Raw genomic sequence first — 18267 nt, forward strand, 5'->3', positions numbered from 1 at the left:
TCGAGACCAGCCTGAGCAAGAGCGAGACCCCATCTCTACTAAAAATAGAAAGAAATTATATAGACAGCTAAAAATATATATAGAAAAAATTAGCTGGGCATGGTGGCGCATGCCTGTAGTCCCAGCTACTCGGGAGGCTGAGACAGGAGGATCCCTTGAGCTCAGGAGTTTGAGGTTGCTGTGAGCTAGGCTGACGCCATGGCACTCACTCTAGCCTGGGCAACAGAGTGAGACTCTGTCTCAAAGAAAAAAAAAAAAAGAAAATATATCCCACCTCTTTGCATAAAGGACCAATTACCACAGTTATTCAAATGGAGAATAATTTTGTAACTATTCTTTCATTATTTTTTTAATAACAAACCTTTCACAATTAGTTGTTTTGTTCATTAGCCAAGTGACCCATATTTCCCTGACACATTTCAGTAATAAATTGGTTCCATCCAGGGTGCCATTCTTATCTCGGAAATAAAATAGGAATTAACTGTATCTGCTTTGTCATGAAACTCACAAAATCCTTAAGTCAGAGGGACCTTATGATGAGTTGATCTGTAAAAGAACAGTTGAAAGAAGGGAGAAGAAAACAGAATTTCCAGAAAACAGAAAGCCCTGATTCTGAGAGGGACAGAGAGTCAGAAGAAACTGTCTGACCTCAGGCTATGCAACTTGGATAGCTTTCCTCATCTGTAAAACAAAAGGACTACGGTAAAATTTGGATCTGTTTCAAAGCATCACTTAAGTCAGAAATAGATTCCCAAGATTACCCTGGTGATTCTAGTCCGGCTCAGTCAATTGGGTTTGAAGATCACAATCTGTGCACAACCAGATTTGGGAACTGTGACAGACACTTGAAGTTGACTCACCCGAGACCCAGTCAATGTTCTCTCTTTCTTTCTCGCCTGTCACTGCTATGGAGGCCACCATGCTGAGGGTTCCTTTTCCAGCCTTCCCTAAAGCTAGGAATGATCTTTTAAAACAGCTTTGGCAAGTGATACATGAAATGAAGTCTGCCAATGCCACCGTTCTATCGCCATCCCCTTTCCTCTCCCTTCTTTCTGCTTATAACTCCGATTGGTGTCTACAGGTATAGAAGTATACTGTTTCTATAAAGCAATATACTAGGGATGGCGGAGCGGAAAGAGAAAGGACACCAAGATCACCTGGATCCATTGCAGCCACTCAAACTTCTTATTATATGAGAAAAATACCCCCTTTTCTGCTTAAACTACTATTTGTTGCTTGTAGTTGAAAGTGTTTCGAAATGACAGGGCGATGAATGAATAGATGATCTCCAATGTACAGTTCAGATCTAATACTAAAATTCTAATTTTAAATAATCTAATTGTCCAAGGAGGGATTCCTTTCCACAATATCCTTGACATATGGCTAACCAGACACTGACATACAGTCAAAAGACATCACTCAGGAGGCCGGGCGCGGTGGCTCACGCCTGTAATCCTAGCACTCTGGGAGGCGGAGGCGGGAGGATCCCTCGAGGTCAGGAGTTCAAGACCAGCCTGAGCAAGAGCGAGACCCCCGTCTCTACTAAAAAATTAGAAAGAAATTAGCTGGACAATTAAAAATATGTAGAAAAAATTAGCCGGGCATGGTGGCACATGCCTGTAGTCCCAGCTACTCGGGAGGCTGAGGCAGGAGGATCACTTGAGCCCAGGAGTTTGAGGTTGCTGTGAGCTAGGCTGATACCACGGCACTCTAGCCCGGGCAACAGAGTGAGACTCAAAAAAAAAAAAAAAAAAAATTAAAAAAAAAAAAGATAACTATGCAAAGGCATAAAATACATCATTAAATATTGACAGCGATCCCAATCATGGCAAGGAACCAGGCTAGCCAACGCAGATGTGTAGGTGGCTAGTTAGGAATGAGTGAGGGGAGAGGATTCAGGGAGATGCTGCAAAATATCACAGTAAATAAAGCAAACATGTTGCAAAAGTGAGCTAATTTCCAATTTTTGCATTAGGCAATATCTTTCTTTTTTTGAGACAGAGTCTCGCTCTGTTGTCTGGGCTAGAGTGCCGTGGCGTCAAGCTCACAGCAACCTCAAATTCCTGGGCTGAAGCAATCCTTCTGCCTCAGCCTCCCGAGTAGCTGGGACTACAGGTATGTGCCACCATGCCCGGCTAATTTTTTTCTATATATATAATTTTAGCTGTCCAGATCATTTCTTTCTATTTTTAGTAGAGACGGGGTCTCGCTCTTGCTCAGGCTGGTCTCGAACTCCTGACCTCGAGCGATCTTCCCGCCTCGGCCTCCCAGAGTGCTGGGATTACAGGCGTGAGCCACCGCGCCCGGCCTAGGCAATATCATCTTTAACCTTCATGTAAATAATACCCTGATTGGAAATGCACTGATCTTCAACCATGTTTTGGTGAACTTTTCATTCAACCTACCAGTACTTGTCGGGTTGTTGTTGGCCGTAGCCAGGGATCCCGTGTGGTTCCGGAGGAGATTGTCTTGGGTTGACGGAAGGCCTGCGGCTGACCACGACAGGGTGTTGTATCCTGAAAGACTCTGCTGCTGGTGCTGCTGCTGTGATGGTGGGGGTGGAAGTGGCGATGGATGGCTGATGGCTGTATTGTGACCGGAAAATGAATGATCTGTAACCGGCCTGACAGCTGGAGCATTCTGCGAGGTAAACACTTGCCCATATGGATCACCAGCAGGCAGAGAGGGATAGGAGACGCTAGGATATGCAGCGTTGGAAACAGTTGACATAGCATAATGACCACAAGTAGAGGGAAATCCCTGAGAAGCAACAGAAGAGTTGGCAGAGTACATGGCTGGACTATTGTAGTGATTCACAAAGGGGGAGTGTGGCTGGGAGGCACTCGTATGCAAATGAGATGCTGATGACGCGGCACCTTGGAAAGATCCGGGAGTGGATCCCCCAACATGAGGGGCAGGAGGACCCCTGCCATACATCTGCTGGGCTCCTGGCTGTTGGTGTCCTGTGCTAGGAGTCACCACGTTCTGTGTTGGAACTGTATAGAGACCAGAGTAGTAATCGTCACGCTGGGTATCCAATGGCAATGAGGTCATTTTTCCAGGTCCTTGAGAATAATGTCCCGAGGGAGCAATATAGTTCTGATGGTGCAATCCATACCCAGATGGAACCGGCATTGGATTCTGTGCTGGGCCTGAAAAAGAAAACAGTATTTACAGGGATGGGCAAAGATTTAACTAATATTTAAACATGGTTCCCATCTAAATGGTCACCCAGTTAATTTTCTTCTCTGTAATTCCAACTTATTGCATAAGATACACACTGTTACAGACTCATTGTGGTAGGAAGCCACCAAGATGGCCCCAGCGGTCCCCACCTCTTGTTATTCACAGCCGTGTGTAATCCTCCCTCACAAAGTACCAAGATTGGTCTGCGTGACCAACGGTATACAGCAGAGGTGATGATATATCACTCCAAGATAAGCCCAGTCTTAGGCTCTGGCTGTCTTATCTCAGATCACTCAGTCTGGAAGAAGCAAGCTGCCAAGCTGTGAACAGCCCCACAGAGAAGCCCATGCACTCAGGAACTGAACTCTCTGGCCAACAGCCAAAGAGAAACCGAAGCCTCCCAACACCCACATGAGTGAGCTTACAAGCAGATCCTTTGAACTCAGTAGAGTCCTGAAATAACTACAGCCCAACTAACAGCTTTACTACAAACTCATGAGAGACCCTGAGCCAGAACTACCCAGCTAAACTAAGCGCAGTACATTGACGGTTTGAGAGGTTCCATTCTGGTGAGTTTAGTCTTGAAAATGAGCCACGTGGGCGACCTGAGACCAAGGTGGATAGTGATGAGCCAAAAGCTGTAGTGGAAGCGAATCCATCTTAACCCATGCATCAAATAGCAGCAAGGTTTGACGTTACTATGCCAACAATATTGGACCATTTGAAACAAATGGGCAAGATAAAGAAGCTGGACAGATGGGTTCCGCATGAATTAAATGAGCATCAGAAGAGAAATCATCTGGAAGCTTGCCTTTCTTTGCTGTCACGACATAAAGGAGAACCATTTCTACACCATATTGTTACGTGTGATGAAAAATGGGTTCTTTTTGATAATCATAAGCGTTGGGTACAAGGGTTGGATAAAGATCAAGTGCCAAAACACAGTCCAAAATTGAATATTCATCAAAAAAAGCTAATGGTGTCTGTTTGGTGGTCTGGTGCTGGTATTATCCACTACAGCTTCATGAAACTTAGTCAGTTGACTACAGCGAATGTCTACTGCAACCAACTGGACTCAATGAGGAGGATGCTTGTGATTAAGTGCCAAGATTGGTCAATAAGCCAATCCTCTAGCAAGACAACGCTCAACCACATGTCACACAAACAATGCTGCTCAAACTACAGCAGCTGGACTTGGAAACTCTCTGTCATCCACCATATTCACCAGACCTTGCACCAACTGACTCCCACTTCTTCCAGGATTTGGACCACTTCCTGCAAGAAAAAATACTCAATTCTCAACAAGCTGTGGAAAACGCCTTTTGCGATTTCATCATCACTTGCTCTCCAGGATTCTTCACTGCTGGCATAAACAAGCTACCACTGAGGTGGCAAAATTGGGTCTATAGTTTAGGTGCATACTTTGATTAATGGTACTGCTTCTTGTTTGAGATATAATAAACTACACTTCTGATTTTAAATCAGACGTTTCATATTTAACGACCTAACAGATGATTCTAACAAATTATCTACTCACTGGTACCAACCTGAACTGAGAAATAAACAAAAGATTTTTAGCAAATAGTCTATATATCTTTTCAGTGGAGCTGCTTAGCTGGTCAGTTTGTTGATATTATGTACCAGCTAGATACAGCCTCTGATTTTCTATAAGCCTCTATGCCGTCTTCAGCAAGACTAAATCATCACAAGATCTACCCCAAGGATGTATGTATCCATCTCATGACATAATTTCCTTTCAGAGACTAGATTTCAGAGACTAGGAAAATGGATTCTATTCCTCCTTTAAGCAAACCTGCCATGAAAATTAAAATTTATAAAACAAGTATTTCATGGAATATCTAGTCACTGCACAAAAAAAAAAAAAAAAAAAAAAAATCATCACAGGATCCCTAAATAAATGAGTTGCTTTAGGGCACATGAAATATGATTTGGCTTGAAAAATTTCAAAACCCTCTAACTGACTTTCCCTTCTTTATTCCATTTTCATTTCCCTCTAATTCATGACCAATGCAACCACAGTACTTTTTAACACTCCCTATCACACAATCTTCAGTGGCTCTCCTTCAGTCCAGATGAAGTTCAGGCTTCTCAGGACTGTCTCCAAGAACCTCCACCAACAGCCCCAACATACCTTTAAAAAGTATTCTTTCATTACATTCTCTCCCTTGCACCACTCAAAGTACATTTTTAAAATTCCTTACCTTTGATTCACGCATTCTCACCTGACAATTCAAAGCCTGCTCATCATTTTAAACACAGCTCAAGTTCTACCTGACCTCTTTCCTTAAGTTTCCACTCCTACTTCAACCAAAAAGAACCGCTCCCTTTTCGGAACTCTTAGCACCATTCCCATCGGGCTTGGTGAAGGAAATAGATACTCAGTGTCTACATTCCTTTCTTCCCTTACTAGGGTGGAGCGGACTCCCGGAGTGCAGAGAACATTCACATTGGCATCCCCAGAGTATCTAGCACAAAACATCACACAAAGAGGAGCTACAGAAATACTTGCTAAGAACTGTGAATTAAATTTATACACAACTGCCAGGATCACAAATACGTGTTGCATAAAATCAGGTTCATTTGCTTAAGATCCAAATGGATGGTACAAGAAGTAACTGGAGGGACAAAGTCCTTAAGAGAGAGGGAATGGAGTCCTGTACCCACGTCATCTGTGGATTCATCTCAGGTCAAGCAGGAACAATAATATGCAGGAAGATTAACAGGCTTGGAAGTGGGAAGATCAGTACGTTCTCTTCAGATTGCTTTCAATTTCTTAGTAAAAAGAAGTGAGGTGATCAGCAGAGAGGGAGGTGAGAAGAGAGGATACTGAGGGTTTGTGGGAAAAGGGGAAGGTGCCGCATTGAGAATGGAGCAAGAAAATACCTACAGGACCAACTGGCCCTGAGGGACCACTTAAGATGTACTGTCATAAATTTAAAGTAAAGGAAACCTCAATCAAAACAGGATGATTCCAACATTAAAGAGCCATTTCATAGGGAAAAATTTTTACATAAAAAGGTTACCAGCCCTATCATAAATATGCAAGATTGATAAGTAATATAAACATATAGCAAAACACAAAAATATAGCAAGACGCCTGAATAACATTATGATAGTCACAATTCCCACTACAACACAACTATGGTTTAAAAAGAAAAAAAAAATGGAAGAGAAAGAGAGAAGATAAAAACAATAAACTGTCTCCAATTCTACTAATCCTGAGATTTCCATAACAGCATGGTCATCCCCCCATGACATAGAAGCAACATTTTCAATATCAAAAATGTTTCAAAAGTCTTTTCCTAAATCAAATTTTAATACTTCTTTTCCAAAGTCAGATTAAAAATTTTCATTATCTTAACACAAATGTCAAAGTCAGCAAAGTACAAGCTCCTCTGTCCTACTGAGATAAATTCATACTAACGTTGACAGGTAGAAGCAGATCCAAGAATATTTTAATTCATTCATCACTGAACTACCAAAAAGTAGGCTAATATCCAGCCAGCATGCCCCCTAATAGGCATTTTAACAATCATCCTTGTTAAAGTATTTCATACTTCTGAACCAGGTGGTGAGCAGTCGTAGCTCTGGACCTGTTCCCCTGTTTCACCCCTCCGTGCTGGTCCCTGTCCCAGACCCCCAGACCTTCTCATGATCCGACCACTAGAGGACTTATGCCTGGCACAGCTGGAGGATTAGGATCTTGCTCCGGTTTCAAGGCTGGTATCCATTTAGTGGCCAGTACACACAGTACTACTTGCTGAATATTTTGAATATACTACCTCTGCCAATCAAGTATCAATAACTGTGCTAAAATACAGATTTTTTTTAGCAAGCATAAGAAACATGCATACACGCCTAAGGAGTGTGCAACTAGAAACCTTAATGACTTCAAAAATGGGGAGTCCCAGATCACATCTGGATACGCTGGATTATTGGAACACAAGGCTATAAGAGTTACAGAGCATTCAAAGCTCAGAGAGAAATGTTTCCTTGTATTCTCTCTCTCCTGTCTTCCCCAAACTGCAAACACACTGGGCTAGCTGTCCCAGTCACTGCTGGCAGATAAAGCCTACAGACAAAGCCCATGTCACCATCTGGACTAGATCTCACTGCATTAAGTACAGATTATTACTGCCACTACATCAGTTATCCGCTTTGGATGCCACAGCAGTGAGTGCTAAGAGTGAGGGGCCAGAGAAACCAACAGAGGGTGAGACTCTACTACATGCCAGGGACTTTGCTTTTCCGGGTAGGATCTCACATAAATCTCACGACAATTCTGTGAAGTTTTTTAAGTATCACTATCACTTTCTCTAGGCAAATAAACAGGGCCATGAATGCTCACCAATTCATACACATTCAAACAGTTGGTAAGTTACAGAAAAAGCCAGGCCTCACTGCTGGTTCCAAAGCCAGGCTTCCAGTCATTTCACAATACCCGCTTCTCAGAAATATTAGCAAAAACAAGCTAAGACTTGGCCACTACTCCCACTCTTAACCTCATGCTGCTTCTCCTGAGTTCCTAGCACAAGTGGCTTTCGGCGCACAATTTTAGGAAACTTGTAACGCATTAAACCTACCTTCCTGCAAGCCAGCCAGCCAGCCAGCCAAGGCAGATGGCCTATCAGTGGAAACCTTCTAAGAGTGGATTTGGTGGGGAACGGAGGCTGGAGGAAGGAGAAAATAAAGACTAAAATAGTGACTGGGTCTTAAGTACACGACAGGGCTGGGGCGGGGGCGGGGGGGGGGGGGGGGCGGCCACACAGATTCCAGTCTTCAAAAGCAATTAATGAGTAAGAAGTCAAGTTCACTTAGGCAATTGAGCACCTACTGCATGCTGCTACTGGGAATATGATAAAGTACGGTCTCTGCCCTCTCAAGAATATGGAAGGAAGGAGACTCTCATTGCTAAGCACCGTCTAGGGCCGAGTACTTTTAAAATAGTAGCTCATTTAATGTAATTCTAGCAACACCTCTACAAAGCAGGGATTATTATGCCTTGAAGCTCAAAGGTGTAAGTTAATTTTCTCCCACAAAGAAGTGAGCTGTATCAAAGCCTGCAACCTTTTCACTAGTCCACAACTTCTGGACCATTCTGAGTATGCTAAGACTATTAGAAATAGGGCCTTCTCCAGGGCTGAAGATAACACAATCTTCTCCAGCACGGTGCTTACAACGAAGATACCTCACTTCCAGGAAAGTCCACTGAAGACTGGCTCAAAATCTGTTCAATTTCAATGTCTTCAGCATCAAATACTTCAGGATTTACAGATGAATTAGAAACAGGAAGTTAAATAACATACTATTGGTGGCAATTAGTGTGGTTTATGAAAATTATTACCACTATAATCTTAGAAACCTGAGGGGGAGGGGGTTAGGTGAGGAATGAAAAGATTGCAAATAACTAAAGCAATACATATAGCAATAAAAAATAAAAATTATACTCCGATAAAAAAAAACTCGTTTATATATAGAGTCAATACTTTGTTAAGATCCTCGATATATCTATTAATCAGCTTAGAAGGAAATTCTGTATTCACGGAGTTACATTAATACCATGGCAGTATCTTCATTTCAGGACCTGATGCTTCTGGTTAGCTATAAATGAAGACTAGATATCTGAGACAGAGATCCTGCTCTGATCAAAAGGAACTTAATTCAGACACACTAGGGAGATTTATATCATTTTAAATTTTGCATGTGCTCTCAAAGTTGAAGGGTTTCCTATAACTAACCAGATAGTACTGCTGAGTGAATGGTATGTTTATATATATCTTCCATAATGAATTCTAACAATTTGCAGTAGTATCTCATCTTTCCTGCATTATTAATGACAATAAAAATGATAAACCTGCCAGCAGTTGTACCATGCTTAAAAATGGCAGATGGAAGAAAACACATTTTCATTTGAAGATGAACACCATGTGCTTCCTAAAAGTAAAATTAAAAAGCAGTGGCTTTTTGTTAAATCTGGGTGTCTTCTGCTCAAACAAACAAAACTTTTAAAAGATCCCTTTCAATTCAAGCCAATTAGGAGCAATTTTGGAGTTACATCATTACCAATCCATTATTTCACTCAATCCTTCTATATTTGAGGATTGAGATTTGGAAGGAATCTCAAAAGGCAGAAAAGAAGTAAAAGGTGGAAAATATCCAACTAATACTTCATACGGAAATACAATAATTCTAAAAGTCCACATTATGCTCAGTGAAAAACTAAAGTATAGAAATATAACTTCGAGGAAGGAAGTGTAAGAAAAAGATTTCACAGACTCAACAAAGTCCAACTGTATCTTGAAATAAGTGGAGGAAAGCATGTTAGCAGTTAAACAAGCAAGCAAGTAAAAGTGATTACGAAGACTCAGTTTCCCACCTCTTTATTCCCTACCTTTCTCAAACAATGTCAAAGTTTCTAAAAAGAAATTTATTAGTGTCTGTTAATAGAAGGACATCTGGACTTGGAATTAGAAGCAAATTGTACTTCATTTAATAAATGTTTAATGAATACCTATAACTGGCTCGGTACTGTTCTCATTTCTAAATATACACCAATGAACGAGAGAAAGAAAAAACTATTACCTTCACAAAGCTTACACAGGAATTGGAGAAAAATGTACCCACTTAACCTTTCTGGATCTTGATTTCATCTGTCAAATTAGGGAACTGAAGTAGGTGTTTTTCAGATGGTGTTTCAAAAACAACTAGACCTCCACCTCTCTTTTAACCACATTTGCTTAGATTTTTTTTTCTGATTTCTCTATCAAGGCTTGCTCTATACATGATTTGCTTTGAAAAGACAAGTATGTTTTGAAAAACATTTGCTAACCGTTTGTAAAAGAAAAAAAAAAAACAGACTTTTGTCTCTCTACTCTCACTCCGCATAGATCACTACTGTGACCGGCCTATGTGGGGGTTTTATCTGTACCAAGCAATTCTCTGGCAGACCCCAACTGCATGTCCTCTGATTCAATTCAATTCTGACACCGTCTACCTGAAGTTGGAGTCAGAAGCCACGTGTAGACACTCAATCCAAGACTGCTCCCCAACTTCAGATGCCAATAGCAAGTAGTACCTTGTCTCCTACACTTCTTTTTTTTTTTTTGAGGCAGAATTCTGCTCTGTCACCCAGGCTAGAGTGCCCTGGCGTCAGCCCAGCTCACAGCAACCTCAAACTCCTGGGCTCAAGCGATCCTCCTGCCTCAGCCTCCCGAGTAGCTGGGACTACAGGCATGCGCCACCATGCCCGGCTAATTTTTTTCTATATATATATTTTTAGCTGTCCAGATCATTTCTTTCTATTTTTGGTAGAGACGGGGGTCTCGCTCTTGTTCAGGCTAGTCTCGAACTCCTGACCTCGAGCGATCCTCCCGCCTCGGCCTCCCAGAGTGCTAGGATGACAGGCGTGGGCCACCGCGCCCAGCCTCACTTACATTTCTGATCAAAAAACTATAAACCATTCTAGTGGGGTTTCTATCCTTGGGTTCGATTACTTTGCAAGGACAGCTGAAAAAACTCAGGGAAACATGTTTACCAGTTTATTATAAACAATATTACAAAGGATACAAATGAACAGCCAGAGGAAGGAGACGCACAGGGCAAAGAATTGGGGAGAATACCTTCGCTCCACATGTTCAGGAATTCAGAAGCTCCTCAAATCGTATTGTTCAAGAGTTTTTATAGAGCTTAATCTTCAGTCTACACCGCCCCCCACCTGCCCACCCACCCATCATTTACCTGGAGGTTGGTGGGTAGGAACTCAAAGTTCCAACTCTCTGATCACTTGGTCTTTGGGGTGACTGGCTCCAGCCTGAGGCTATCCAGGGGACCCGCCCTAACTCACCTAATTAGCATAAACTCAGAGGTGAGCAAAAGGTGCTCATTATGAATGACAAATGACTCCAGGAAATGACAAGGGTTTTAGGAGCTCACACAGGAACCCAGGACAAAGACCAAATACACTTCATGTTATAACACACCCCTGAAGTCAGTGATCTCCAGATCCCATTCCAGTTCTACGGTTCTGTGTTCTGTGATGTTTTATACTCGTATTTCCGACCTATTTCTTTTTCACCATGTCTGGAATTCCATACAGATATATTAAAAGACAAGCTAGTTTATGTAGGGCTGAAGGACAAATCAGAAACCCAAATGACTGTTTAATCTTTCTCTGTAGATGCTGATCCCATGGAGCAAAAAGGATTTTTTTCTAAGATTAGCGAACAAAACAAAAACAGCTTTGATACTGTTTCTCTAAACTAATCCCTTACACAAAAACAAAATAAAAAAACCTGACCCTAATTCTTTATTTTAATTTCCGAATGCCTTAGCATGACATTGAAGGCCTTTCTGCAACCTCGTACCTTCCAACTGTTCTTTCAGCTTCAGTGCCTTGGCTCTCCCAAACACCCAGCACCCTCTTGACTGCTTAGTTTCAAAACATGCCTTGCATTTTCACATTCCCAGACTTTATTTGTTCATGCTGTAACCTCTGCCTAGAGATTAGTCTTTCCCTCCCACCCCAACCAGTCAAATCCCTCAAGGCCGGCCACAGCGGAAGTCAAAATACAGGTCAAGATAGGAGAGAGGGAGGTAGAGATTCTGTCTTATACCCTAACCTTGAGTACCCCAACCGGTTAGCATGCAACAAATGTTGAAATGAGTACTGCAACAATAAAGGACAGTAATGATTATAAACAGGAGAAATCAAGCATCGTCTATATTTGGCATCAAAACATTGATTTGTTCTGACAGATTTAACATCCTGCTAAAACTGCTCACAAATAACATCATTACCCGTGTTGAGTACAGGAGAACACCAACAACACTGTTCACATTCAAAAACCATTATAGTAACCAACGACTACTGCAAGTAAAGTAGGTAATATTGACAAGTATGGCTGACCCCAAGAGTATTAAGGCTAAACCATCACTTTCGATTATGAAAAAAATTCAACCTCTGATTCTCAGGATGAACGATCAACTTTATACTGGAACAGCATCAGCTGTAAAACTTAGACGTTGGCTAAACTGATGTCTAAAGTCCAGTGAATTCTCATGAGCAAATTAGATAAAACAGGTCAATCCCTTGAAGGGCAGCAGCATAGCTCTGTTCTCTTACCAACACAGGACAGATGTTATTTTTTTTTAATTCAATTACTTTCCAAGGGTCTCATCAAGTCTATAAAGAGAGTTCCCCCTCCCTGGCCCCTCTATTCACGAACATCCCAAACCTGCAGATTAGGGGGTGGATATCCTAGAGACGATCATTTTCCAGCTGAAACTCCTGCACCCTAAAAGCCCACGACCTTAGCCTCAAAGAGACTTTCCCGTGGCCTCGGCTGCTGCCCGAATGCAGGCCTGGCCTCAGAGCACGGCCAACTCCGGCACGTTTTTCTATTTCTGAAAGTGGAGCCAGGAAAAACAACCAGATCTAAAGATATTCGTTTAAATCCGTTTGACACCTGCTCCCTTTCAAACACTACGAGCAAACTCCAAACGCCGGAGCAGCAGCGGCAGCAGCAGCGGCGGCGGCGACGGCGACAATGACAGATCTCGAGGCCGAACTGGGTCAGGGTTACAGTTACACTTCTGTAGCATATTTACACCCTTTTGTCTACAAACTTGAGCACAAACTTAAGTTCCCCTCGAGGCAGCGTGACCGCTGGGCCTCAGGGACCCCAGCGATGTTCCCGATGCGGGGAGGGCCCGGTCGCCCTGCCGGGTGGCCGCTCCGCCGCTCCCGGACCACGCACTCTGCGGCCTCGGCCGCTTCCCGGCTCCCTCGGCGACCGGGTCGCCCGGGGCCACTCGCCGCAGTCCAGGCCTGGGGACGGGGGTTGGGCGGGGACCGCGGCTCCCGCTTCCGCCGCGACCCCTCCTGGCCCCCGGCGGTTTCGGGCCTGGGGTCCCATTACGTAAACGCCCCGGCCCCGGCGTCCCCAGGCCGGCCCCCGCCCCCACGCCAGGGCGCCCTTCCCCCCACCCCACCCCCCGCAGGCGCCCCGCACCGCTCCTGCCCTGCCCTCCCCCAGCCTCCGCCCGCGGCCTCCGCACCGCGCCGCACCCCGCCCCGGCCCGGCCGCTGCCCCGGCGCCCTCCCGGCCCGGCCCGCCCGGATCCGGCCGCGCAGGCCGCCCAGCCGGCGCTAGGCCCCGCGTTCCGCCCGGGCCGCCCGCCTCACCGTTCTGCTGGGGCTGCGCCGGGCCCAGGCCCGGGCCCGCGGGCGCGGCCGCTCCGCTGAACTTGGGCGGGATCCGGGCGCTGGCGGCCGGGTGAGGGGACCCGGCGGGGGCCGACATGACGGCGCTGCTGGCGACGGCGGCTCCGCTTCGGGGGAGGTGGGCGGGGGGAAGGGAAGGCGGGGCCGGCGGGGCGAGAGGAAGAGGAAGGAACGCGCCCGGCGTCACCGAGGGAGGCCCCGGGGGCCGCGGCCGGGCAGCTCACGCTCCGCCGCGGGGCCCAGCGCTGTGGCTCGGCCGCCGCGGGCGCGGGGATCCCGGCCCGCCCGCCCCGCCTGGCCCCGCGCCGCGGGACTCCCAGCCCGGGTCGCGCCCGGTACGCGCGGGCCTCGCGCCGCCGCCGCCGCCGCCGCAGCGCCCCCTGCAGGCCGGAGCCGAGCGGGCGGGCCGGGGCGGGCCCGGCTCCCGCGGCCTCAACGCCGGCCCGCGATGGCAGGTCGCGCCCGGGCCGGGCTGCCTCCGTTCCGGGGCTGGAGGGCTGAGCCCAGGTGCGGGAAGGGACCGCGTGGCCGCTCCCACCTGGGGCGGGGGCTGGCCCGGCATTACTGGGGGGTGGGGATTTGCGAGCTGCAGGGGTGACGTCCGGAGCCCGGGGACAACGCCAGACCCCGCCGACCCGCGCCCCCTGCCTCGGGAGAGGACCGTGCAGTTTGGTTCGGGTTTTCACTCTTTATTCCTCCTCCCCAAATTCCAAAGGAAATATGGCAATCAAGCTCCATGTCTGTTGGGAATGTGTAATTCCTCGGCAAAGAAAGCAAACGCTCCTCTGTGATAAACACAGGAATAGCCATAAGAATAAGAATTCATTAATTAAAACTTTTTCCACCGACTTCAATAAAGTATCTAGGGAAGAGAAAGGGAAATGCAGTAAGGGAAAGCCGGAAGACAAACTTGATCTTCCCCCTTTTTTTTTTTTTTTTTTGCTAAGGCTTGGCTTGTCCTGTTGGTGTTCGGAGAAGTTGTGGCATCCGGAAGAACTCAGATTGTTCAGTCTACGTTAGTGACATCTTTACCTCTGCCTGGTCTGCCCCAGCGCGCCGACTGCCAAGCCCTGGGCTACATTTCCCGAGTCGTTTTGCCATCTTGGAACCGTCCGATGATGAGCGTGCCGTCATTCTGTATTGCAAATGAAATTGCTCAGAAACGCTGAATGCAGAATGGGATCGAGCAAGACGATATTGACTGAAAGATTATGCAAAGCATAAAGTGCATTGTCGTCCTGGTATAATCCAAAACTTCTCATTCATTGTGGCCAAAAATTAATGATACTTGGTATTTAGTGCACTAAATGAACTACAAATAGGATGTTAGCAGTTGGATTTATATTTTTGAATGCTAGGAATTTCAACTACGTTATGCACGACTACGATATACACAAAAGGGGCAAGCCCTTTTCACGGCGTTTCCAGCTTCTCTACAGAAAACTAAGCCCCAGATGAGCAAAAGATCACACTCTGCTTCATCGAGGAGATTACACAATTACGGGTTCCAGCGTTTCCCAGGAGTCCTTTGAATTTGGATTAAGGGCTACAATTTTGTGGGTAAGGGAATAGCTAGGCAATTGGCTTTCTGCCCCTGGAATGTATTCTCGTGAGTACAAGAAGCCAATTTTAATCAGAAGTATATGGAATTAAGGGGAACCCTGTCTCTTAAGGGGATACATTGGGGCCCTATGTTTTCATAGATCTTCCCCACGATCTTTAGCACCTAAGCTGCTTCCCCTTGTTCACTAATTTGCCATAGAATTTTTTCTAGCATGTTTGTGATGGTATTCAGGACACACTACCCCCAAATATGACACCCTAGCATATTAAATCTTCTATGCTGAAGGAATTTGAGAAATGGCAGGTGCAGGAAGGATTCTGACCTCCCCCTAAGGCAGGTCGTTACGAGCTTCATATGGGAGGTGTCCTCTCTGTGGCTGGAGGAAAGAAGCATTCTTATCTCTGAAGGCCTAAATGAACAGGCCTTGCTAGATTTCTCTTACTTTACCACTGTTAGCTCACACCTCTTTTTGTCCTATCACGTTTTTCCATGACGCTCTGCTCTTCATCACACTTAGAATAAAACATTGAGGATTAACTCAGGTTTCTTCAGGTCTTCATTTCCTTACAAAGGCTCCAGTGTCGTACAGAACTTATATTAAATAAATTTATATGCTTTTCTTTTGTCAATCTGTCTTTTGTTATGGGGACCCCAGCTGAGAACCTAGAAGGATAGAAGGAAAAGATATTTTTCCTCCTCTACATTCTTTTACATGACAAATCCTACAACTTTTATAAAAATATGTTATTTCACTCTGTTGCTTTAATTTCCATTACGGCTGTCAGTGAAGAAAAGGATTAAGGATTAAATGAACACTTACCATGTACTAGGCATTGTGCTTGTAATTTTAGATATATATATATTTTTTATCAAGTCCTCAATAATTCTGTTGAATATTTTTCGTGTCTCCATTTTACTGGTGAGGAAACTAAGGCTTATAAAGTTCAAGCAATCTTAGTAAAAATCATGCACTTGTATTAGTCATTAGCAAAACCAAAGATCAAACAAAGGTCTGTTAAATTCCACAAACTTTGCTCTATTCCCTATAGCCCAATCTACTGGGTTAATTTACATTTTTCTTCAGAAAGCTATACTGACTATGATAATTGTTTTGCTTGTCAAAGTATTTCCAGTTTTACATATTTAGAATTTGTTCCAGTATTGGTTAGACTGGTGGATCTCAAAGATTTTGAAATGCAAATTCTTAGGCCCAACCCCAGACTTACTGAATCAGAAACTCCGGAGATGGGGTCCCAGCAACAAGCTCTCCAGGAGACTCTGATGTACCGGAAAGTTTGAGATCCACTGCTTTTGAATTGCAAAGTTAAGCTGAATTGGTTCATTCTTTCTTACTTAGGGAGATGATGGTGCTTTCTGTTCAGGACATCTCTCTAATCTTTTGCAAACCCATAAAAGTGATCTTTTGTAAATTTGTGATCATAGTATCATGAATGCCAAATATTATAGTTCCCATGTCAACTCAGATTCTTTGACATGCAGTGTTGGGACAGAAGCCGAGGCCTAGTCTGTGTCCAGTGGGAAAGGGCCATAATTGAAATTAATCCCTGCCATGCATGCAGAAGAGAGGTTTTTGATGAGTGTCAAATTGTGACGCACGTGCCATGAGTTGTCATCCCCAACTTAGAACTCGTGTTCTCTATAACAGAAGTTGTGGAAACCTTGGGCAACTGAACAGCTATCTCTGTCTCAAGAAATGCTGGTTCTTTCTCTATTGTAGCCTGACTTCCGCTATTCCTCCGCCAAGTTTTTTATTCTCTAGTTTTAAACCACGTTTGACCTTTGTAGATTACCCTTTCTCTGTTAGTGGCATTCTCTGTTAGGTGTCCGCCTCCCTGTACAAAGAAACACTTTTCTTCTTTCTCCTCCTTTATCAGATCTGTTTACAAATTTGTTACATTTTTAGCAGGATAGGTATTGGGGATACAAAGATGAATAAGATACAGTCTGTCCTCAAAGGTACGCAGGATCTTTTACATATTTTCCTACAGATTTATATTTGTTTTTTTTTTTTGAGACAGAGTCTCACTCTGTTGCCCGGGCTAGAGTGAGTGCCGTGGCGTCAGCCTCGCTCAGAGCAACCTCAAACTCCCGGGCTCAAGTGATCCTCCTGCCTCAGCCTCCCGAGTAGGTGGGACTACAGGCATGCGCCACCATGCCCGGCTAATTTTTTCTATATATATATTTTTAGCTGTCCAGATAATTTCTTTCTATTTTTAGTAGAGACAGGGGTCTCGCTCTTGCTCAGGCTGGTCTCGAACTCCTGAGCTCAAGCAATCCACCTGCCTCGGCCTCCCAGAGTGCTAGGATTACAGGCGTGAGCCACCGCGCCCGGCCTGGATTTCTTGATTTAAACAACCTTGCTGTTTATTATTTTTTTCCCTCTGTGCTCCTTGTGAATCTTTGCTTCTTTTTTCCATTATGGCATTCCCTTTTGAGTTTCACCACTCATTATCATGAGAAGAATTAATTTCACTGACCTTTACATTGATTATTTATATTGATGTCATTTAACTATCATGTAAATCTCAACTAAGATACAAATTTAAGATTCTCAAAAAAAAAAAAAAAGGATGGAATTATTAGGCAAATAATTACCACATAGTCAACTTACGCACAAAAGTGCATACACTTACAGGAAATTCTCTCAAGTTCTCACACGGACTATTTGGCTATGATTTTAGACATGCTGTGATTTTTGTAGTTATCCACTTATGCAGCCTACAGCAGTTTAGAAACCATGTATCACAAAGCAGGGGAAAGAAATGCTGTTAAGATAGGTAGGTTGAGAGCAGCAATCACTATTAGTTGGCAGAATAAGTATAGGAAAGACAAGAAAATTGGAAAATGGAAGAATTAGAAATGCACAGTAGTCCAAGACAATTAGTTAAATTGAACAACTTTATGTATTCCACTGGGACTATGATAAACATAGCCAACAAGTCTCTGACATCTGAGAATTTATACCCTGGTATTCTAAAGGGAATAGAATGAAGGGAACTATCACTTACTGAACACCTGCTATATAACTTGATAGCTTCCTAGAACATCACTAAATATTAGGGCCAAAACAGATATCCACAGCTTTGTCCCTCAATCACAAAGAAAAATTAAATGATGCTGTGAACATGTTTCAGAAGTCAAGTGGGATATAAAACCCATTTTTAGAACCTTAGAAATTCTTTTTTTTTTTTTTTTTTTTTTGTTGAGACAGAGTCTCACTCTGTTGCCTGGGCTAGAGTGCCGTGACATCAGC

At 44.2% G+C, this 18267-nt stretch overlaps 1 protein-coding gene across 4 annotated transcripts in view; it reads right to left on the minus strand.

Moving 5' to 3' along the window:
- Positions 1-13565, minus strand: part of SEC24B (SEC24 homolog B, COPII coat complex component) — a 64536-nt gene extending 50971 nt beyond the window's left edge. For 3 of the 4 annotated variants that reach the window (XM_069459076.1, XM_069459075.1, XM_069459074.1), the window contains exons 1-2: positions 13391-13565; positions 2406-3152 (exon numbers count right to left, since the gene is read on the minus strand). In XM_069459076.1, the coding sequence (XP_069315177.1) occupies positions 2406-3152; positions 13391-13508 (865 nt within the window). In that variant the 5' untranslated portion in view covers positions 13509-13565. Of the gene's footprint in view, positions 1-2405; positions 3153-13390 lie in introns of those variants that run through there. The other variant, XM_069459077.1, reaches the window with a different exon arrangement.
- Positions 13566-18267: the final 4702 nt, after the last annotated feature.

The sequence above is a fragment of the Eulemur rufifrons genome, chromosome 26 (assembly GCF_041146395.1).
Source record: "Eulemur rufifrons isolate Redbay chromosome 26, OSU_ERuf_1, whole genome shotgun sequence".
NCBI lineage: Eukaryota > Metazoa > Chordata > Mammalia > Primates > Lemuridae > Eulemur > Eulemur rufifrons.